Raw genomic sequence first — 23,997 nt, 5'->3', positions numbered from 1 at the left:
GTTTTTCTGTTTCCTATCGTACATTTTTGTCTACTATTCATTCTTTTTTAGAATCTCAGTCTTACAAGGAGGCCTGTCAAGATCCTTATTGGGTTCAAGCTACGGAGGATGAGCTATCTGCTTTACAGAAAACTAGTACTTGGGAGTTGGTTCCTTTGCCTGCTGGTAAGAATCTGATTGGTTGCAAATGGGTCTACAAAGTCAAAACTCATTCTGACGGTTTTCTTGAGCGTTACAAAGCTCGTCTGGTTGCCAAAGGTTTCTCACAGGAGTATGGTATTGATTATGAGGAGACCTTTGCTCCTGTTGCCAAGATGACTACTGTCCATACTTTGATTTTTGTCGCTACTGTTCGTTCTTTGCCTCTTTATCAGATGGATGTTAAGAATGCTTTTCTTAATGGCCATCTCACTGAGGAGGTTTACATGCGTCCTCCCCCTGACCTTCCCCATTCCTCTGGACAAGTTTGTCGCCTTCAACGTACTCTGCATGGCCTGAAACAGTCTCCTCGTGCTTGGTATAATCGCTTTCAGACTGCTGTTACCGCGCTTGGGTTTCATCCTTTTGCTTCCGACTCTGCTTTGTTTCTGAGACATACCTCAGTTGGTTTTGTTGCTCTCCTACTTTATGTGGATGATATGATCATCACTGGCTCTGACTCTTCTGTTATCTCTAAGGTCAAGCAACATCTCTTCCGCACCTTCAAAATGAAGGACCTGAGTCTATTGCGGTATTTTCTTGGTATTGAGGTTGCCACTTCTCCAAAGGGCTACTTTTTGTCTCAGGTCAAGTATGTTAATGAGGTTATTCACTGTGTTGGTCTTATTTATACTAAGGTATTTGATACACCTCTTGAGCTTAATGTGAATCTCAACTCTACTGATGGTATCCCTCTGCATGATTCCACGATCTATCGCGAGCTTGTGGGTTGTTTAGTTTATTTGACTGTCACTCGCCCTGATCTTACTTATGCTGCTCATGTGGTTAGTCAGTTCGTTTCTGCTCCTCGCTCTACCCATTGGGCTACTTTGGTTCGCATTCTTTGCTATCTCCGGGATACCATCTTTCAGGATTTACTATTGTCCTCTACTTCCTCTTTAGACTTGGTGGCCTATACTGATGCTGATTGGGCTGGTGATGCTAATGATCGCAAGTCCACCTCTGGTTTCTGTATGTTTCTTGGCGATTCCTTGATCTCCTAGAAAAGCAAGAAACAAACTGTTGTTGCTCGCTCTACTACCGAAACTGAGTACCGTGCTATGGCTCATGCTACTGCTGAGCTTGTTTGGCTTTGTTGCCTTCTCTCTGATTTGGTTGTCCCTTAGTTTTCTCCGACCTCGCTATTGTGACAACCGCAATACTATTCAAATTTGCCCACAATACTGTCTTCCATAAACAGACAAAACACATTGAGATTGATTGTCACTTTGTCCGACAGAATCTACAGTCTGGCTCTTTCTTGCTTCCTTTCGTCTCCTCGGCTTTGCAACTTGTAGACTTCTTCACCAAGACTCACTACCGCTCGGTTTCAGTTTCTTCTTAGTAAACTCTCAGTGTTTTCTGCTAAAATGCCTTAAGTTTGAACGGAGATGTGAAAATATATTGTGTAACTTACGACTATTATATAATGTTAAAATGTACCAAAACCTACCACTACACCTACTCCACCCACTTCACCTACTCCACCTACTACACCTACCACCACCTACTACCACCTACTCCACTACATCTCCTATATAAGGAGCCCCTCACCATTTGTAATATATAACATACAACAATCAATAATACAATTCTCTATTTCTCTTTATACATTAAATTTTCTACATGGTATCAGAGCAGGTTTAGAACCTAATATTTTCGCTTCCCCGGCGGGCGGCAACCTCACCTTAGCTACCCGCCGGACCTCAACCTAGTCCGCTAGAATTTTCTACACATACCTTCACTCTTCTTCACATACCTTCACTTTACGATCTGCAGGTCTTTTTTCGAGATTTAGGTGCTTTGATGCTTGAGCTTGGCCGCACAACCATGACACTGCGAATGGGTCAGGCACCGGCTGATGCTGTTGTTAATGCTGGTCCTGCTGTGTATATATCCACATCTGGTCCCAATCCTATTATGGTTCAGCCTCTCCCTTTTCAACCTGGGACACGTTTTGGGGCAATTCCTGCTGGAACTGTTCAACTTGGCTCTGTATTGACTGGAGGATCTCCTGGTTCTGGTTTCCTTCCAAGAAATATTGACATCAGGATACGCACAGGTTCATTGATGCCGTCAGCCACTGTTGATCAAAGGGAACCAGCTAGTGCGCAGCAGTCTTCGGTGCAAAACAACCCACCAACTTCTGGTGGTGGAATTTCCAATCAGCAATCGACTCCAGGAGCCTCTGGAAGTCCATCTTCTACCAGGGAATCTGAAATCCGGGTGGTTCCTATCAGGACTGTGGTTGCTGCAGTACCTACTTCTGTCAGGCGCTCCCCTTCTGATTCATCTCATGATTCAATGGGGTTATTCTATCCAGTTCTTGCAAGAGTTCAACATATAGCTTCCGGCACCATCGCAGCCACCTTCGGCATTATCCTCTTCATTTCTCGCCGATCTCTCGGAGTCATTTCTGGCATGGTCGGAGCCGGTAGGAATTTTGGGTCTGGTTTGACACAGTTGATCTTTTTTCACAAGCTCCAAGTACTCCACTCAAATGGGTTTCTCTTAGCTTGCTCAGATGCTATCTGCAACTGGCAAAGCTGCAACGCACAAGTATTACATTGGCGACATGACCCAAGTGGTCTAACTTTTTCTTTTTTTATTATTATTATTATTATATCCAATAATCACTACACTCATATTTCCCACTAACCGTGCCCACTTTTGAACTCATCCCCACTTCTTTATTTATTTTTAGTTAAAATTCATGTATTATTGATTGATATTGATTGATGAATTGATTGTTATTCTGTCTATTACAAATGGTTCCTTATATAGATGTAGGTGTAGTGGATGGTGTGTAGTGGATGGTGTGTAGTGGATGGTGATAGTGGTGTAGTGGGTTAGGTTTAGTGGAGTAGGTGAGGTGGTAGTGGTGTAGTGGGTTAGGTTTAGTGGAGTAGGTGAGGTGGTAGTGGTGGTAGGTGATGGTAAATTCTAACATTTTTAATCAATTTTTTCTGTGCCTTTCACCACCACTTTTGACTAAAAGCATTTTCAACTAATCATCTACTCCACTCACCTTTGAATTTTCATTCTCACGCCAAGCACGTGGGCCTGTCCCGCATGTGCCTCCCACCTTTATTTTGCCACATCCATCTTCCCCACATCATTTCCTTTTGCTGGGCGTTACCCCCACTTTCTTTTTGACACATAGTTTTTTCCATTTAAAAAAAAATACAAAAAAAAAAAAAAAAAAATTTTACAAATTTGCACACCAAACCATATTTTATTCATCACAGGTATCAACCCTGCTCCCAATTTTACACCAAAAAACAAAAAAAAAAAAAAAAAAAAAAAAAACAGACACACAAACAAAACAACCACACCCCCAGTGGGATTTTTCTTTTCCCTTCTCTACTCTACTGCAGGTCTTTTCTTCTTGCCTCCGTCCTGAGCGGCCCTTGACGGTGCTGCCTCTGTGTTTCCTACGCCGCCGAGCACGTTCACTCCCCCATACTCCTCCACTGCAGCATATGGCGGACCTCCAAATCGGAACATAACGGTGGCCTTCCGCTTCAGCTCCTTATTTTCCGCCTTTAGCACACTTATCTCTGCTCGCGCATCCTTATACATGCGCTGGAGCAGAGCCAGTTGGGCGTTTAACTGCTGCACCTCATTTGTCCTACTCTGCAGCCAGTGCGACAGGTTTGTGACCGCCGTCATGGTCTCCACACATGACTTCAAAGTATACTGATTGGCCTCAATATCAGTTTGCACTGCCATTTTTTGCTCCACCGACCGCATCGGAAAGTTCAACGGAGCAAAACCAGAGGCGCTTGGTTGAGGTTCACTGGCCACCGCACCAGTTATCTCTCTTGTTGACTCGTTGAGGTCGGGAAAGAGAGTGAGCAGACCACGGGACGAAGAGGCCATATTCTGGGTAGCTGAACGGGAAGACGAGGCCATGTTATGGGTTGCTGAGTGTTTCAGAGAAGGGTTGGTTACAGAGTGGTTACAGAGTGTTTCAAGATTTGCAGCTCTTAGCGACAATTTCTCAGAAACGGAAGAGTTTTCTTAAAGGATTTTCGCAGGTTTTTTGTCTCAGCCTCTGCCTTAGTCTCCGCCTCAACCTTGGTTAAATAGCCAAGGCAGACACGCGCATCGCGCGCCACTTGACGCCAGACGACAAAACGGGCGCGCAAGCCAATGTGGTGACGCGCCTCGCCATCATGTCCGGCACATCTTTTTATGACTTGGGCTCGCCTTTTGATGGCACCCCTTTTTATGGATTGGGCACGCCTTTTGATGGCACGCCTTTTGAAAGATTGGGCACACCTTTTGAGGGTGCGACTTTTTAAGGGTCCGACAAGACTCTGTAAACTGTCCCGACATTGATTCCGGTTAGCTCCTTCATGGGTCCGACAAGACTCTGTAAACTGTCCCGACATTGATTCCGGTTAGTTTCTACAAGGGTCAAGTAAGACTCCGTAAACTGTCACAACAACTGTCACAATATTGTCTGCTACAACGGTCCGACATGACCCCATAAACTGTCTTCTACATCGGTCCAACACGAGCCAGTGTCTTCTACATCGGTCTGCCATAACCATACAGTCTTCTACAACGGTCTGACACGACCATACAGTGTCTCCTATCCTTTTTTATTTTATGTATTCGTCTATTTTCTTGTTTTGTTAGTCTCTCCAAACTCAAGTTGGTTAGTTCCTATCCCCCTTGAGTTTGCGGGGGGCTGTTAAAATGTACCAAAACCTACCACTACACCTACTCCACCCACTTCACCTACTCCACCTACTACACCTACCACCACCTACTACCACCTACTCCACTACATCTCCTATATAAGGAGCCCCTCACCATTTGTAATATATAACATACAACAATCAATAATACAATTCTCTATTTCTCTTTATACATTAAATTTTCTACATATAAATATGGAATTAGGTTGCTATGTAATTATGGAATGCTATGCAAATATGGAATTAGGTTTGTATTTCCTATTCTAGATTAGGCTTAGGATTCCTATAAATATTGGTTGTAATCTTTGTATTATTTACAAGTTGAATATACAGATCATACAGAAAAGCTTACAATAACATGAAGGATTAAACCCTAATAATCTAATGATTGGTAGCCAAAAGAATAACTACACTTGCGAATGCAAATTATATTTCTACATAGTTTTAAGGGGATCACCGTACCATGCTCCCAAAACCAATATATATAGGTTGAGGTCCTTTTTTAATCCATCGAACAAAATCTTCAGGAGGTTGATAATTTAACCCAAGGTTTAGGAAACAATAACCACCAACATCAACCAGGGGACCCCAATCTGCACGTTAGTCAGATGAAATCAATCTTTTAGTGAGTTGTTACTATACAAATCATAGATATTTCTGTTCTGCATAAAAAAAAAAAGAAATCACATGGAGTAAAAGGCTTGGATGTAGCAGTCGATATGACAATCATATTGGGAACTAAAAAAATATCTCTTTACATGACAAGATTTTAGCATCAATCACAAAATTGAGCAAATTTGTACCATCATTTAGAGTGCACAAGTTGCATTCGGAGAATGTAAAACATTATTAATATAGATTCATCACATAGGTTGTGTTTGGGGGACTCAAGAAGTGTCACTGAAGTGTAAGATAAGTGTCAATAAAGTATCCAATATTTTGAATTAAATTTTTCATTAAAACATGTAAAGAAGTGTCAAATGTACTTTTAGGAGTGTCAACAGAGTGTCGTGTCCAACATGACACGCCTCCTTCATAGAAGTGTATGTGCTTCTTAGTCTAGAACAAATGCTATACTAGTAAATATAATATATAAATCCTACCATATAGTCCAGTATAGGGGAAGCAATGTGAATATATGTGGTGAACTGACAACAATAAAACAAGCCACAAATATGGAAGACAAGTAAGCTCCCTTGAATACCACTCTCTGGAAGCTAAATTAGAACCAAAGAGGTGCAAGTAAAATTATTGAGAAATGGGATAATGCTTAACCATCAAAAAACTCATTGACCAAGCATTCAGTAATAAGCTTGACATGCATCTGCCCATAATGATGCAAAGAAAACAGGCTAAGAAGACAGCTGTGTTATTATGTTTGATGTCGATCATTTGCGGTGGGCACAATAGGATGAGGATTTTTTAGGAGGTGGAGCAACCTCTGTTTGGAATAAAAAGAGGAATGTTTCCCCATCCCTTGATGATATTTATAATTTCAGTGTCTTTTGGGGGAGGAGTATCTGCATAGCAGATTTTTCTTTTGGTGTTTTGCTCTCTAGTTGTATGCGGGTGGCACCCACTCCAGACTTGTTAATAAGACTTTATTTGTCAAAAAAGAAGATAGTTATGCAAGTAAATGACTACATTAGAAATACAAAAAATTAGACAACATTGGAGGATGTCCTTCAGGCATTACAGAAGAAATGTACAATATCATCCTTACCACTTGGCTTTGGCACAACATGGGGACTCCACATATAGGCTGTTGGTAAATAAGATATTGACCCATGGTACCAACTGAAGTATGCAATAGGAGCAAGCTTCAACTTCTTTGTCCTTAAGTCATTAATAAATCCCCTTATGCCCCACCATATCAGTAAATCAACAACTATATATGATAGCTGGACCCAGCAAGAAAAAATTAGAGAATATTTCATTGGTAAAATTTTAGTCAAAGCTCTTAAATTGGGAAATCAAATGCAGAACAAATTATCAGACAAGAACATACCCAATAACCAGCACTTTGGGGTACACGTATCAATGGATGGGGAAATTCATTTGTTGGCCTGCCTATTGAAAAAGGATGTAAGAGGCCATTGTCTAATGAAATTAAAAAAAATAAAAATAAGGATCAGAAAAAAGGTTTGACACAATCTAACCAATGGTTAGAATTAAAATCATATGGCTTTCAAAATCAATAAGTGCACATTGGCTCGGCACTGTGCATTTGTTTTTCATTTTAAAGTGCCAATATCACATATTGGGACACGTTGCACATTCTAGGAAATGTGCAAGTGCACACAAGTATCCTTTCTCCTGCTTTCCATATTTCCATGTTGAGGGAGCTAAAAATTTGTCAGTCCTAGCAGAAAGTACAAACAGTTGCACCCTAGACATCTTGTCACACCAAACAAAGAATTCTACAAGCAATGGTGTAGAAAATAACATATATAAATTATCCTAAATTTTGAAGAAAGAAAAATTTTGCTTGCAGCTAATGGTGTTGTTTTTGAACTTTCTGCTACAACAAATTTTCAGTAAGATTTGTTAAATATAAGACCATGACCGATAACTTGAGAAGTACAGACACTCAACACAAACATGCCAACATGACATGTTCAAAAAAAAATGTTAGATACGACAAATATATGTCAAGAAGTTTCGTATTTGAGATTAAGAAGTGTAATAGATCCTTCAGCTAGAGATCATGGGTTGAGATTTGAATTTCATAATCAATATCTCATTAATTGAGATAGTATGTTGATGATTAATTTAGCAGCTGTTTACAAATTTATAGCATCCGCTATTTCAGATTATCTTTTATTTTATTTATTTTTATTGGCAGTGGGGTGGCCGGATCAAAACCCGACTAATCCCCTGGGGTGCACAGGCCCTCGGAAAAGAGTTTCTCACAAGTGCACCATGGTTAATTCTGTTAGAATTTACCTACACCTACCACCACCTACTACCACACCTACTACACCTACCACCAATTTACCCTCACCTACTCCTCACCTACTACCCAAACCCTCACCTATATAATGAGCTACTCTGCTTTGTAATATAACACATCAATGTATCAGATCAATTATAAACTCATCAATCAATAATACATAAATTTCTACATGGTATCAGAGCAAGGTTGAGAATTTAGTGATTCCGCTTCACCGGCGGACGGCAGCCTCGCCTTGGCCGTCCGCCGGACAAACCCAAAATTTCTAATTCTCTCTCTCCTTCCTCAACAAACTGATTCGTCACCCAACCCGTGAAGCAACGGTCCAGATTCACCCAAACCATCAAGATTACTCCTACGACCCACGTCGCAACATCGCTGGAAATCGTCGAGATTAACAAACCGACCCGAGTTGGCCGAGTCAGACAGGGACACGACTCGGAGGATCTCTTCGAAGACCGACTCATCGCAAGGTAGAACCAAGGGTCCTTGGTTGGTAAACCCGTACTCTTCCTCGGCTCTACTGGACGACACTCGATCTCTCTCTCTAGAAAGGAATGGAAACTGGTCTGGACCCAGGTGCGCGTTTCATGGTGGATGACCTTCTCAACTTTACTTTGGACGCTGGCGACAAAACCCTCACAACCCCTTCTTCTTCTTCTTCGCTGGAGTCTTCCAACCCAGACCCTCATCATCATCAAAGCCTCTCCTTCCCTGAGGAAATTGCAGAGGAAGAACTGGAATGGTTGTCGAACAAAGACGCATTCCCGGCGGTGGAGACTTGCCTTGACATTCTCACAGAAGAGACCCTCTTAATGGGTTCAAGAAATACTCAGGGGGTTGGAACATTAGGGAGCCCCATTACTGGGCTTCCGTGGCTTTAACTGCTGCTCCCTTCTTTGTCATTGCGGCTATCTGGTTTGTGGTCTTTGGACTGTGCTTATCTTTCATCTGTCTCTGCTATTTCTGTTGTAGAAGGGCGCCTTATGGCTATTCTCGAACAGCTTATGCTCTCTCTCTTATTTTCCTCATACTCTTCACCGTTGCTGCAATAGTTGGATGTGTTGTTCTGTACACTGGACAGGGGAAGTTTCATGATATTACAACAAAAACATTGGACTATGTTGTAAAGCAAGCCAATACCACTGTGGAGAAACTTACGAATGTTTCAGGATATCTTAGTGCAGCTAAGCAAGTCGGAGTAGATCAAGTTTTTCTGCCTTCTAATGTCCAAACCGACAGAGAGAAAAGGAGCACGCATGGTCAAAGAAGGGGGAGAATAAACAAAAATACACAAGCACTATCTCTCTCGATCGAATCTTTTCATTTTTCTTCCACTAGGTGGCTGACTCACTTTCACGTGGTCTGTCTTTTTCAGCTTTTTCTATCTTTTTTTCATTTTAAATTCTCCCACCCAACCAACTTTTGTTTATTTTTAAACAGACCCAGACACATCCACTCACCTTTCTTTCTTTTCCTTCCTTTACCCTCACTCATCCACGTGAGCCCACTACTTTGTTTTTTTATTTTTTTATCTCTTCTTTTCAACCAAAAAAAAAAAAAAAAAACAAAAACAAAAACAAAACCAACATATACAGATTTGCACACCAAACTTTCCCTTATTTTATTCATATCAGAGCTCACCCCGATCACCATTTTACATTAAAAAAAAAACAAAAAAAAAAAAAAAACTTCTACAGGCGGGATTTTTCTTCTCTACTCTGCCGCAGGTCTCTTCTTCTTGCCTCCGTCTTGGACGGCCCTTGACGATGTTGCCTCCGGATTTCCCACGCCACCGAGCACATTTACTCCCTGCTCCTCCACTGCAGCATATGGCGGCCCTTCAAATCGGAACATCACGGTGGCCTTCCGCTTCAACTCCCTGTTTTCCGCCTTTAGCACACTTATCTCTGCTCGCGCATCCTTATACATGCGTTGGAGCAGAGCCAGCTGGGAGTTTAACTGCTGCACCTCATTTGCCCTACTCTGCAGCCGGTTCGACAAGTTTGTCACCGCAGTCATGGTTTCCACACATGACTTCAAGGTATACTGATTGGCCTCCACATCTGACTGCACTGCCATTCTTTGCTCCACCGACCGCATCGGAAAGTTCAACGGAGCAAACTCCGGGGCGCTTGGTTGAGGTTCCAGTGCCACCGCACCAGTTCTCTCTCTTGTTGACTCGTTGAGGTCGGGAAAGAGAGTGAGCAGACTCCGGGAAGATGAAGCCATTTTCTGGGCCACAGAGTGTTACAGAGTATCTCTCTCAGCAATCTCTCTCAGACAACAAAGTATTACAGAATATCTCTCTCAGAATATCTCTCGCAAGTTTTTTTTGTCTCTGCCTCTGCCTCAGCCTTAGCCTCCGCTTATAAAGACCATGACGACTGGGCAGCCACGCGTATCGCGCGCCACTTGACGCCAAACGACAAACGGGCACACCAACCAAGACACTCACGTGCCTCGCCATCATGTCCGGCACATCTTTTTATGACTTGGGCTCGCCTTTTGATGGCACGCCTTTTTTGAAAGATTGGGCACACCTTTTGAGGGTGCGACTTTTTAGGGGTCCGACAAGACTCTGTAAACTGTCCCGATATAGATTCCGGTTAGTTTCTACAAGGGTCCGACAAGACTCTGTAAACTGTCCCGACATAGATTCCGGTTAGTTCCCTTTTTTGAAAGATTGGGCACACCTTTTGAGGGTGCGACTTTTTAGGGGTCCGACAAGACTCTGTAAACTGTCCCGACATAGATTCCGGTTAGTTTCTACAAGGGTCCGACAAGACTCTGTAAACTGTCCCGACATTGATTCCGGTTAATTTCTACAAGGGTCCAGCAAGACTCCGTAAACTGTCACAACAACTGTCACAACATTGTCTGCTACAACGGTCCGACATGACCCTATAAACTGTCTTCTACAACGGTCCGACATGACCCCATAAACTGTCTTCTACATCGGTCTGACACCACCATGCAGTGTCCTCTACCACGTTATGACACCCCCATACAGTGTCATCTACAACGTTATGACACCACCATACAGTGTCCTCTACAACGTTATGACACCACCATACAGTGTCTTCACCAACGGTCTGATACGACCATACAGTGTCTCCTATCCTTTTTTTTTATGTATTTTCTTGTTTTGTTCCTCTCTCCAAACTCAAGTTAGAATTTACCTACACCTACCACCACCTACTACCACACCTACTACACCTACCACCAATTTATCCTCACCTACTCCTCACCTACTACCCAAACCCTCTCCTATATAATGAGCTACTCTGCTTTGTAATATAACACATCAATGTATCAGATCAATCATAAACTCATCAATCAATAATACATAAATTTCTACAAATTCAAAGGTTTTTCCCAAGTCCGATGGCCCCAAGGATTTGTTAGCACCTAAGAGGCTCCCAAGACCCAAGGCCTTGCCACTAGGCCAACCCCTTGACAAAAGGGTATTGCTGACTGATCATCTTCACAACCCTTACCAAGTGGGGTTGGGGACATAACATATGCAGCCATCACAGTATAACACATTGAACATCCAAAATTTTCCTCATTATATTAGAGCAAATAAAACAAAAGTTCCCCAAGTAAATTAAGCCTGCACCAATTACCAAGCAAAAAACAACTTCAGAAAGTAACAATGAGCTCAGTGCTCATTAACAAACTATAAATGTCATCCAAAACAAAAATAAACATGAAAAATAAAAAGAAGGCCAGATTTCCTTTCAAAGTGGCAAAATATATTTCTTGTAACATTACCCTAAAAAACATGGAAAAATCATAAACATTACAGAATTCAAGGACAAAAATTTTAACTAATACTCACGTCCAAGGAATTGTGAAGAAAATGTGGAGGGGTACACCAAGAGCTTCAGCAACATGTGCATGTCCTGCAAGCCAGAAGGACATATTAAATGCTTGGGGTACACTAATCAGGAAAAGATATTTAGTGCTTATGAAACTTACTTAACTTTTTAGTCCTTATGAAACTTATTTAACTTCCTATCATTATCAGTTATTTAACAAAATAAAAGTTAAGCCTTCCTTTAGTCATTATTAGCACTGAGTGCTTCTATTTTACCTGTAAATATTTGGGAATTTTTATAATAGGCACTAGAGCTTTTGGTTCCCATTTCTTTTCCAAGTTATGAACATAGAAAATAAATATTTTGTTATTATCGTCATATGATATACAAAATAAGTGTATTTATTTCTTGTCATGTCCCTATTGTGCTCATGCCCTAAATATTTGAAAATAGCCTCATTAACGTGTCTATATCATAATGTATCCATGTCCATACATCTTAAACATTGACACAGCCAAAAATCTATACAACCAACTTTCAAAATTTTGGTTTTAGTTTTAGTTTTATTTTTTTCCCCCGGGTAACAAGGTGTTTGCATTTCTTCAAGGACACACTGGCAATGACCTTTAGTGGGGGAGGGCACAACTCAAACTTAAGACTCCCAGTTCCCAAGGCAGAATCCTACATATCTTGTCCACCCCTCAGGATTAGCTAAACTTACTATTTTTATTAAATAAATAAAAAGTTGGCAGAAATAATATTTTAAGAAGGAAGAAAATAAATAAATGAGCATTACAAATTCAATTTGTGCGAACTCACCACAGGCAAGCGGATTTGCAATAATTGCCTGAGCTCTAAAAGCCTGACCAGTTTCTATATCTGGTCCAGTACATGCTGGAAGAAGAGATTCAATAATGGCCTTTATTTGCTTTCTCTGCATCAACATTTCTCCTGGTGCAGATGGAATTAAACCTTTATTCTTGGCCATATCTAAAATTGTGGCCAAAAAAAAAAAAAAAAAAAAAGAAGAAGAAGAAAAGAAAAGTAAAGAAGAGAGAGAGAGAGAGAGAGAGAAGGCAAGGAAAGAAAGCACAGCTTAGTTCGTCTAAAGTATTGACGGTATCAAACATGTTTAATACATTCTAGAAACAGGTTCAGAATTGGCAGTATGAAGTCTAATCTAAGGAGGTTGAAATCTCAAGATTGTAATAAGAGCTGCAGTTAATGGCATATTATTGATTTGAACAAATCATTGGTCATAAAGAACTGGGCTCTGCACATACATCAAAACCAAATTAAAAACAAATAAATAAGAAATAATGATACAATGCATTTCGCCGCAAGTTCCTAAAGGTCGCATAAGATTAAAAACTAATCCAAGTAAAACAAAATCTGGGGCCTAGAATAGAAAGTGGCAACTGAAAAAGGTAATGCATATTAAGAAAACAAATTGAAAAAAAAAATGGAAGTCAAGGACGTCTTACATCTTGCCAAAGCCCGAGAATCACCGCCCAAAGGGTAAAAGTCTATTCCGGCTGACTTTACAAAAGTGGAGAAGTTAACATGAGTTGCCAACCTAACATGATGACCAAACTCCTGCAGGTAAACACAGAATCAGCTTACATCAAAACAAACACTAACGTTAATATATATATATATATATATGAATAACAACAACAATAATGAAAAATACTGGTAATAGTATCTTCCTCCCGTAAAAAAAGAAGTGGAGGATACATGAGATTAACCTAGGTACCTGATTTTTTGCACTGCAGAATGTAAAATAAGACATTTATTAAATACAGTACTAAGATTAGGCATTAGAGCCACATAATACAAGTTTGCACCATTTTTCTTCCTTTCTCTGCTTCTTGTTGCTCCCCACTTGTTTTAAATACTTAGATATACTCAACTGGGGCTTCAAACTTTTAAGATTCAGGCTTGATTTTGCCATCTATGATTATGGTTCTTCTTGGTGCTGATGCTGGTTGCTTCAGATAAACATACTTGGTTGATTTAAGGTACTTTTCTTCATTTTTGTGGTGATTTATTGTTATACCATGGGTGGGAATTACAAAGATCCTCCATGCCACTCTTTTTGGGAGGGACCAGTGAAAATCAACAAACTAGCAACTAGTATTGCTATGTTATTTGTACTATCATTGAACCAACAAATATAGCCGTTGATTGCTTTTTCTTATGAATTATATATTGCACTTGAGTCAAACATACCTGAAGCCTCTTTGCCACAGCCAAAAAAGGCTGAACATCTCCTCTTGTCCCAACCACAACCATAGCAATTTTCAATTTTGGAACTGATTTATTAAATTCAGGGGTGACGTGATCAATATTACAAGGTGGACCTTCAACAGACTTAGGTTCTGACATTTTTGAAGCAACAGGTGCACTCTTAGATAGATCAAGCTCCAATGTACTGTCATTTTGAATCTTTACCAGGTTCAGAATGAAATTTTCCTGAGAACAAACATAAGAAGGGTAAAAAAAATAATAAAAACTTAATATACTAATACACTAAAAACACAGGACTTCTACGGGAGGACAGAAGTGATAAACATGAGTAGTGAGTTTCTCGAGTAACTACTTGACAGAAAGCTTAGCTTAAAGCATATTTACAAGATACAACAAACAATAAAATCACATCAACTAATCAGCATTCAACCAATAAAGAGAAAACAACATATCTAGAGATGAATCAGCTTTTACATGAACCGTATGACACGTGCTCCTCTCTTCCTTCCAAGGTACCAGTGATGACACAATATGACAAGGGTATCAGATATGTGTCCAACCTTAATACCCAAATCTGGTACCTGAAACCTACATTTGATCATGGAAAAAGAAAAAGAAGTTGTGCTTCTCACGTGTGTAGGGAAATAAAAATTCCTTTTTCCCATTGAATTCATCTTATGTCAAGTATACTTTTAACTAATAGCAGCATACTACACTACAGTTTAATGCACAATCAATGTATTTGAATGTGGAGGAAACGCACACATGTACCAATACGCAACTTTTGGATACATATTCTGTGAGAATATTATTGTAATTATAGAAATATATCAATTAGGTTGATTGTATATTTTAGATTGATTGTGTAAATATTAGATTGATTGTATAGGATTATTATTTCCTATTTCAAATTAGGTTTAGGATTGCTATATATATCGGTTGTAATCTTTGTATTAGCAACAATTCAATATACTGAAATCATTCAGAAATCTTGCATGATATCAGAGCTAAGTGTGAAACCATAACAGAAATGGCAACTGGTTCTCTGGTTTTGAGCTTTGGTTCAATCGATTCCTCTGATTCTGTTCTCTAGCTTTGATTGAGTTGATCCTCTGTCTCATCAATTTTGTGCAACCCATTTGAGTTTGAATCAAGACCTATCAATCGCAACCCAACCCCTCTGAGTTTGGTTCGCGTCTGATTTGTGGTCGTCGGCTATTGTCGATAGTGATTTTTTGGTTCAAATTTGGGTGATCTTTGGAGTCACGTTTTTCATCGGAATCTCGACTTTGGTTGTCGCTGGAGTTCCTACATCAGTTCAGTAGCCTCTCTGGTTTGACTTCATCGCGATCTCTCTCTCTTACTGTTTCTTGCCTGTTCACGACCTGGTTCCCTATCGCGACATCTCTCTCTCTTGTTCTCTCTGAGTTGTGACCTCGTTCTGGTTCTCTCACTTGTTCTGAGTCGTGATCTAGGTGTTCCTCTTTGACTGTGATGTGGACAAATCTTGTTTAGACCAAACAAGTTTTTAGATTATTACACTTTGATCACAACAATACAAATCTTGTGTTTCTGTGGTTCTGGCATTCTTTGGGTTTATTACATTTTGACCCATCAGTTTGTAGTTTATTACACTTCAGTCCATCAGTTCTCTTTTCAATCTCTGGTTCGTACCAATGTCAACGGCTAAGATTATTAGGCCTAAAAATAGGCCACTAGCTTCAGGTAAGTGTGCTTTCTGCCATCAGAAAGGTCTCCTTCGCCTGTGTCTGCCTCGTCTTCCCAGCAGTTTCCGATCTAATTCCACGCCCCTCCTTTAAGTACCGTTCGGCCTCCCCCCAGTTCTACTGCATTTGCTCCGACTCCTGATCCTGATTTGGCTTCCTTGAGTGCTCAGATTAGTCAACTTCAGTATACACTATCTACCTCTCAGCCATCCCCGTCTATCTCCATTGTTTTCTCTCTTCATTCAGGTTTGCTTGGGTCTTCTTCAGGTATCTCTTCATCTATCTGGATTTTTGACTCTGGTGCCTCTCATCATATGACTCCTCATCTCTTTTTACTTCAAAATTATACTCCTCCTCCCTTTCCTATTACTGTTTATGCTGCTAATGGGTCTAGTATGTCTGTGATGTCTGTTGGGTATGTTCTACTGTTAGCTATGTCTGTTATCTCTATTCCATAAGTCCTTTATATTCCTCAGTTATCTGTCAGTTTATTAACTATCAGTCAGCTTAATGCCTCTGGTTTTGATGTTATCTTTTCTTCTTCTATCTGTTATGTGCAGGATCGGATGTCCAAGCAAGAGATTGGGAACAGCCGTAGAGTTGTAGATCTCTATGTGGTGGCGAGCTTGCATCTGCCTCTAGCAACCTCTCTAACTGCTTTTTTCTCTTTTTAGTTAGATTCTTTGTCCAATCATTTCTACTTGTGGCATTCTAGATTAAGGCATTTGTCTGTTGACCGCTTACGATCTTTAGCTCAATCAAGTATATTGGTTAAAGTTTCTCCTAGTGAACTTACTGAATGTCGGGGTGTAAACTTGCCAAAATGACAGCCTTACTTTTTCGTAAAAGTATTTCTATATCTGATACACTGTTTTCTTTAGTTCATACTGATGTTTGGGGCCCTTCTCCTGTTCTCACCAAAGAAAGTTCTGCATACTATGTGTCATTTGTTAACGACTTCATCCGTTATACTTAGGTTTATCTTATGACTCATAAGTCCGATTTCTATCAGATATACCATACCTTTCAATCTATGATTACTACTCAGTTTGGGTCTACAATTAAAGTGTTACGGTCTAACTTGGGTAGGAAATATTTTAAAAATGAGTTCGGCCAGTATTTGGCCAATTTGGGTACCATTCACCAAACTTCCTGTACAGATACACCTGCCCAAAATGGTTGAGCCGAGCGTAAACACCGTCATCTCCTTGAGACAGCTAAGTCTCTTCTTCTCTCTACCTCAGTTCCAGCTCCATTTTGAGGGAAGGCAGTTCTTACTGCTGCTTTTTTTCTCAACCACATGCCTACTTCCCTTCTTTCTGATCGGTCTCCTTATGAGAGTTTGTTCTCCCAAATTCCTAATTACTTCACCCTTCGTGTGTGTTAGTTCTGCCTGTTTTGTCCTTCTTTCCCGCAAAGATCGAACCAAACTTAGTGCCTGGCCTGTCTCTATGTCTTTTTGGGTTATAGTCTTACTCAGAAAGGTTATCGGTGTTACGACCCTATTTTTCGTCTTCTTTATGTCTGCCGTCATGTTTCTTTTCTCGAACATCGGCCTTATTTTCAGCTTCCTCCTATCACTGCTTCAGTTTCTAAGGTAGATTTGGTTCATATTGATCCATTTCCTTTTGAGGTCCCTCCTTATGAGTGCATCTCTACCGTTTCCCTTGAACTTGTTCCCTTTTCTCCTCCTTCTCCCCAGCCTAGTCCTCCTCATCCTCCTCCATTGTTAGTTTATTCTCGTCGCCAGGCTCTCCCTCTACCAATTGTCTCTGTTGCTACTGCCGATCCTCCTGCTTCTAACGACTCTGATCCTGCTACACACCGATATCCTACTCGAGCGCGTCATCCTCCAAAGAGGTTGGGTTGGTCCAATACATGTTTTTCTGCTTCCTATCGTACTTTTTTGTCTGCTATTCATTCTTTTTCAGAACCTCAGTCTCATAAGGAGGCTTGTCAAGATCCCAATTGGGTTCAAGCTATGGAGGATGAGTTGTTTGCCTTGCAGAAGACTAACACTTGGGCGTTGGTCCTATTACCTGCTAGCAACAATCTGGTTGGTTGCGAATGGGTCTATAAAGTCAAGACTCATTCTGATGGTTCTCTCGAGCGATACAAAGCTCACCTCGTTGTCAAGAGTTTCTCGCAGGAGTATAGTATTGATTATGAGGAGACCTTTGCTCCTGTTGCCAAGATGACTACTATTCGTACTTTGATCTCTGTCACTGTTGTTCGTTCTTGGCCTCTTTATCAGATGGATGTTAAGAATGCTTTTCTTAATGACCATCTCAAAAAAGAGGTTTAGATGCGTCCTCCCCTAGTCTCCACCATTCCTCTGGATAGGTTTGTTGCCTTCGGTGTGCTCTGTATGGTCTGAAGCAATCTCCTCGTACTTGGTATGATCGCTTTCAGACTATTGTTATTGCACTTGGATTTCATCCTTGTGCTCAGGACTCTGCTTTATTTTTTCTCCACACCTCTGCTAGATTTGTTGTCTTATTACTGTATGTGAATGATATGATCATCATTGGCTCTGACTCTTCTGCTATCTCTGAGGTCAAGCAGCATCTTTTCTGCACCTTTGAAATGAAGAATCTGGGCCCCTTGTAGTATTTTTTTGGTATTGAGGTAGCCAATGATCCTACTGACAAATCTAACTGCACCTTTTTTTTGGTATTAGAAATCTCAGGCTAAGAATGCCAATAAGGTTGTTCATCGTGCCGATCTTACTGATACTAAGATTTCTAATACCCCCATTGAGCTTAATGTGAAGCTCACCACTACTGATGGTGTTCTTCTAGATGATCCTACTTTATATCGAGAGCTCGTGGGTTGCTTAGTCTATCTGATGGCTACTCGCCCTGATCTTGCCTATGTTGTTCATGTGGTTAGTCAGTTCGTTTCTGCTCCTCGTTCTACACATTGGGTTGCTTTGGTTCGAATTCTTTGCTATCTCCGGAGTACTATATTTCAGGATTTACTGTTGTCTTCTACTTCCTCTTTGGACTTGGTAACTTATGCTGATTCTGATTGGGCTGGTGATGTCACTGATCGCAAGTCCACTTCTAACTTCTACATATTTCTTGGTAATTCCTTGACTTCTTAGAAGAGCAAGAAACAGACTGTTGTTGCGCATTCCACTGCCAAGGCTAAGTACCGTGCTATGGCTCATGTCACTGCTGAGATTGTTTAGCTTCGTTATCTCTTGACGGATTTGGGTGTCCCTCAGTCTTCTCCGACCTCCCTTTACAGTGATACCCGCAGTGCTATTCAGATTGCACATAACATTGTCTTTCATGAGTAGACGAAGCACATTGAGATTGATTGTCATTTTGTATGTCAGCATCTGCAGTCTGGCTCCATCTCGCTTCCTTTCATCTCTTCGGCATTGCAACTTGCTGATTTCTTTACGAAGACTCATACCACTACTCACTTTCAATTTCTTCTTTCCAAAGTCTCAGTGTTTTCTGCTAAAACACCTTGAGTTTGGACGGGGGTGTGAGAATATTATTGTAATTATGGAAATATATCAATTAAGTTGATTGTATATTTTAGATTGATTGTGTAAATATTAGATTGATTGTATAGGGTTATTATTTCTTATTTTAGATTAAGTTTAGGATTGCTATATATATCGATTGTAATCTTTGTATTAGCAACAATTCAATATACTGAAATCATTCAGAAATCTTACAAATGCATCCTAAGGCTTCAAATTTGGGAGAACTAATGATGATGATAAGAAATATTATAGTCATGAACCGTAAAATATGTGCATCCTAAGGCTTTGAGTTTGGATACATATTCATACATTCTAACAACTAGACACACACCCTCACCTGATGCTCATACTAAGCCTGTGTACTATAGATCATGAAATAATGATGAGAAATATTTAGAATAGCATAATTCTTGCTCCAGAACCAATAGCTAAGTGGTCTAGAATATCATACCACTAAATAACATCATCTACAACAAACTCATCAAGAGATAGCAATGAAAACATTAGGAATCAACAAACAAAATGTGCATTAAACTGATAAAATAATCCCATCTATGCTTGTTTAATTAGGGATTTAAACATGTCAAGACACCACTTAGTAAAATAACATTCAAATGTGTAATCTTCAAATTAAACAGGTCATTCGTGTCAACTTCATGTTATGTAGGTTCAATGCTGATCTAACCTGATTATTTGTCGTGTCATCGTGTTGTGTCACAATCGGGTTCGTGTCAAAAAATGGCTAACCCTAACCCGCTAAGTTCATGTACGGTTAACGTGTCACGTTGGAAATTCTCACCCCTAATGTTTATGATATACATATGTATTTGTAAACCATTGTTGATTGTTTTTTATGTATTTGTGTAGAGATGTGAAAATAGAATGCATAAGCAGTTGAATACTTCAATATATGCAGTCAATGTTATGATATTCACCTTCTCAAGGTCTGACAGTCTATCCATAAAGAGATTTTTGTGAGAGCCCTCAGGTGCAGTGATGCAATGGTCCAAACCTTTAAGAAATTAATACCACAATATCAGCGAACGCATAAAAACAACAATACAGCCCAAAAGAAAAAGGGAACAGTTCTAAACCACATAGAAGTGGTTCAAGATATCAAACCATAACTAAAGTCAGGTGCTCAGATATAAATCTGTGGCATTGAAACAAATGAGTCATAACATTTTGAGGCTACACCACCAGAGTTTGAATTTTTATTCACTAATACATGAATTTTTTTTCTTAGGAAGCTACTTTTGGTTGTCAAGCGTTAAAGCCTTTTTTTTTTTTTTTGATGATGAATTCAAGCGTTAAAGACATTTGATTTCAATGTATTGTAAATTGAATATAGTGGTGGTGGTGGGTTGAAGAGGGCAGTGTTTGACACAGTGGATGGGAGGAAGACAGTGTAATGGTAGGCGGGGATAAAAGTCCTTTTATATTATCCGTTCATAGTGTTAATTGTGCACTTTAATCTCAAACCAGAAACTTTGCAGATTTTTAAATGATATAGGGTCAAAGAAGATTTCACTCAACTTTTTACGGACAGTTTAGAGAGTTTGTATTACTTGTGGGAATGGGATAAACTAAAAGATCTAGCACACTTATTTTGAAGGTGAATTTCAATATGAAGAAAGTGCTATAACTATTTGGATTGGTAAGCTTAATGTTAGATCTCCACATTCATAAATGAGAAAAAAAAAAAAAAATATATATATATATATATGTATAACAAAATAAAATAAATCAAACAAAAATTGCATGTACCAACCCCTCCAAATCCAAGGGAAACAAGTAACACTCAACTCCTTCGATTGAGGCTATCGAAGAACAGCGATGACTGCTGCAGCGGATTTGTCAGAAATCTAACTGTTCATTTTTAGACTTACTCTCCACTACCATTTCACTTATCCTCTCATCCTCTGCCCCCATTGAAAGCACTAGCACCAAGAAGAAGGCAAAGACAGGACACAGAAACTCAAAACCCATACATTTGAATTTCCCAATTCACCCAAAAAATGACAATGGAAGAAGGCAAAGACAGGACCCAGAAGTTCAAAACCCTCTGGTTCTTGAGATCCAAATTTTGAAAGTTTCCCAAGGTGAGAGCTGGAAACGTGAAAGAATCCAAAAAACTCAAATCAGAATGAATCTAAGATGTCAAGCTCTATTTCATAAATATATATATACCAAACAAAGAAAGCAAAGTTAGAGCTGGAAATGTGAAAGAATCCAAGAAAGTCAATGGAAGTTGAGTATAAATCAAAATCTCAAGCTGTGTTATTCCATATATAAATAAATAACTCAAAAAAAATTGGTTAGAGCTGGAAGAGTGAAAGAATCAACTAGAGATTTTGATTTATACATTACTATCAATCATTGGCTTTGGCTTTAAAGCAACCACAAACTCATCCCCACTCCAAATTGAAAGAACAGATAAGCATTAACATCACCACCACAAAAGATAGAAACAGAACTATATTTATATCTACAAATAACAACTTTACAAGAAACACAATAAATAAATAGCCAAAATAACAATCAAATTAAACTTCTCAAAATGACCTGTTCAAAATTAGAAACTCGATTGAAGGCATTAACTTTGGGTCTTTTGAATATGTAAATGGGGCAGGGGGAGGGAAAAAGAACCCTAATTTTGGGAAGTTGGTTGTTTGTTTCCCGGGAAAGTACGCTGGAGGCAGAACTTGAAGATGGATGTGGTGGTACGCGAAGCTTCGCGCTGATGGGTTTTGGAGGAACATTGACATTTTTGTATTCGTTTTGGAGGGTTTTTGTAAAAGCCCTTTGTTTTGAACTTTTCAGGGTACAGGGGTCGACCGTTTGGTTTTTGCAATAGCATGCAGTGCCCGCGATTTTATAATTTACGATCAAAAATGGTTTGTTTGTTTGTTTTTTTTTTTTTAAGTTTTAAAATTAGATAATTTTTATGTAGATAATATTTTTGATAAAATTATAAGGGAATTTTGTTTAAGGTTCGTATCATTAAAATTTTATATGATAAATAATATGTAATATTTTTATATTGGTTTGGATCTCTCGATATTTTTTCAGAGAAATTTTCATCTAGAGAAATTTCAAATCTTGCTTGAAATTTCAATGATTTGCTCAATTTTTCTGATTTTCTTGTATTTTCAAAAAAAATTGTGATTTAAAATTTCTTTTATTTAAAATTTATTTGATTTACTCACAATTTTTACTGTGCTTTGACCAATTCTCTCTAACTTAATTTCTTTTGTATTTTGACCAAATGAAAATGTATATAGAGAGACCGTTACGGTCCTAAAATCACCAATTCTCTACACAACTTCCATGGCTGCAATTACAGGAGTTTCAACACCTCTTCAATCAAACCTTCATTTCTCTCCATTTTCATCACCTTTACATGTTTCTTCCTCTAATCTCACTCCCACCGCACCCCAAAAATCCAAACCCTACCCTAACCACCACCACTCTCTTCTCTTTAACCACTTTCAGATCCGCCATAGTGTCACCGTCAAAACTTTTTGGCGACGAATATCGATCTCTCTAGCAACACCACCTTGGAAATCAAAATCAAGCCAAAAGAAATTTTAAATAACCAAGCAGACAACACATCCTCATAGTGAGAATGAACAAGTATTAAGAATGCAAAACAATTGCAAAGTCCAACAAATTAAATAGCTAACGCAACATAGTAAAAGAAATATAAACAAATTAAACAATATCAACACTAAATTCACATCAAATTCAATAAATCATGCAAATAGAAGAAGAAACCCAGTGCGTAATCGAGCAACAACATAAGCACAATGAGAAGATTGATAGTCAGACCTACGACAAATCGACGCCACGTCAGAGATCCGAATTCTGTTTTTAAGTTTTTATTTATAGTTTATTTTCTTAAATTCACTTAATTTATATACATATAAAAAAATGACATATTTGTTGGGGAGGGGGGGTGTAAATGCAAATATATATTGCAAAAAATAATATTTTTTTATAATTTGTTGTATTTAATAATTTTTATGTTTTTTAAATATATTTTACTTTCTAATTATATCTAGTAAGAGGTGTATTTAAAAAGTGTAAAAAACATAATTAAAATATAAAAAAAAAATTACTAAAGACAAAAAAATATAAAAAAGTAACAAATTCAAAAATACTTTCCAAAAACTAAACAAAACAGTAAACAAGATACATGTTACCTATAAATTATTATAAAAATAAAAAATATATAAACAAATTTTAATTTCTCTATATTAACTAGGACAATAAAATTATACTACCTAAATTTATATTTAAATTGAAATTCCATCATCATCATCATCACTAATCACCACATTTAGGGTTTGTTTGTAAATTTATTATTTTTTTATTTTTTATGAAAATACGGTGCAAAAAAATAGAAATAATGGATTTTTATTTTTACTTTTTTTATTAATTTAACGTCTTCTCAAACAACTATTTACTATGAAAATGGTTGTTTGGGAACTTTCAAATAACCCACCTTTTTTATTATTATTATTATTTGATTTTTAGTGATCTTCTTTAAAATTATGTCAAAAAATTTTATTTTTCTTGCCCGTCTTGTGTATAACGAATTTAAAAATTAAAAAAAAAAACCAAAATAAGCCCAAATTTTTTTTTTCTTTTTTTGTCATTTCAAAATTCAAAATTCAAAATTCAAAATTTTAATTTTTCTTTTAATTTTAGATTCATCTCATTGGCTACAATCGGTAAGTCTACAACTTTTTCAAAGATTTTTTTTTTATAAAAAAAATCACTAAAGATAAAAATAAACCAACAAAAAAAATTACCAAAATGGCAAAACCCC

The 23,997-nt window shown here is 38.6% G+C and overlaps 1 protein-coding gene across 3 annotated transcripts in view; it reads right to left on the bottom strand.

The window, feature by feature from the left end:
- The window catches only part of LOC114322513 (sterol 3-beta-glucosyltransferase UGT80B1), a 29,329-nt gene extending 7,322 nt beyond the window's left edge, over positions 1 to 22,007 (bottom strand). Inside the window, exons 1-10 of one of the 3 annotated variants that reach the window (XM_028269844.2) lie at positions 21,729 to 22,007; positions 20,935 to 21,272; positions 20,099 to 20,175; positions 13,917 to 14,159; positions 13,169 to 13,280; positions 12,504 to 12,674; positions 11,705 to 11,768; positions 6,916 to 6,973; positions 6,631 to 6,808; positions 5,370 to 5,500 (exon numbers count right to left, since the gene is read on the bottom strand). In XM_028269844.2, coding sequence (XP_028125645.2) covers positions 5,370 to 5,500; positions 6,631 to 6,808; positions 6,916 to 6,973; positions 11,705 to 11,768; positions 12,504 to 12,674; positions 13,169 to 13,280; positions 13,917 to 14,159; positions 20,099 to 20,125 — 984 coding nt within the window. In that variant the 5' untranslated portion in view covers positions 20,126 to 20,175; positions 20,935 to 21,272; positions 21,729 to 22,007. Of the gene's footprint in view, positions 1 to 5,369; positions 5,501 to 6,630; positions 6,809 to 6,915; positions 6,974 to 11,704; positions 11,769 to 12,503; positions 12,675 to 13,168; positions 13,281 to 13,916; positions 14,160 to 14,954; positions 15,431 to 20,098; positions 20,176 to 20,934; positions 21,273 to 21,728 lie in introns of those variants that run through there. The other 2 variants (XM_028269846.2, XM_028269847.2) reach the window with 2 other exon arrangements.
- Between the last annotated feature and the right edge of the window lie 1,990 nt (positions 22,008 to 23,997).

This window comes from Camellia sinensis, chromosome 3 (assembly GCF_055761805.1).
Source record: "Camellia sinensis isolate YWXY chromosome 3, ASM5576180v1, whole genome shotgun sequence".
Classification (NCBI taxonomy): domain Eukaryota; kingdom Viridiplantae; phylum Streptophyta; class Magnoliopsida; order Ericales; family Theaceae; genus Camellia; species Camellia sinensis.
This window is presented reverse-complemented; position numbering and strand designations above follow the sequence as displayed.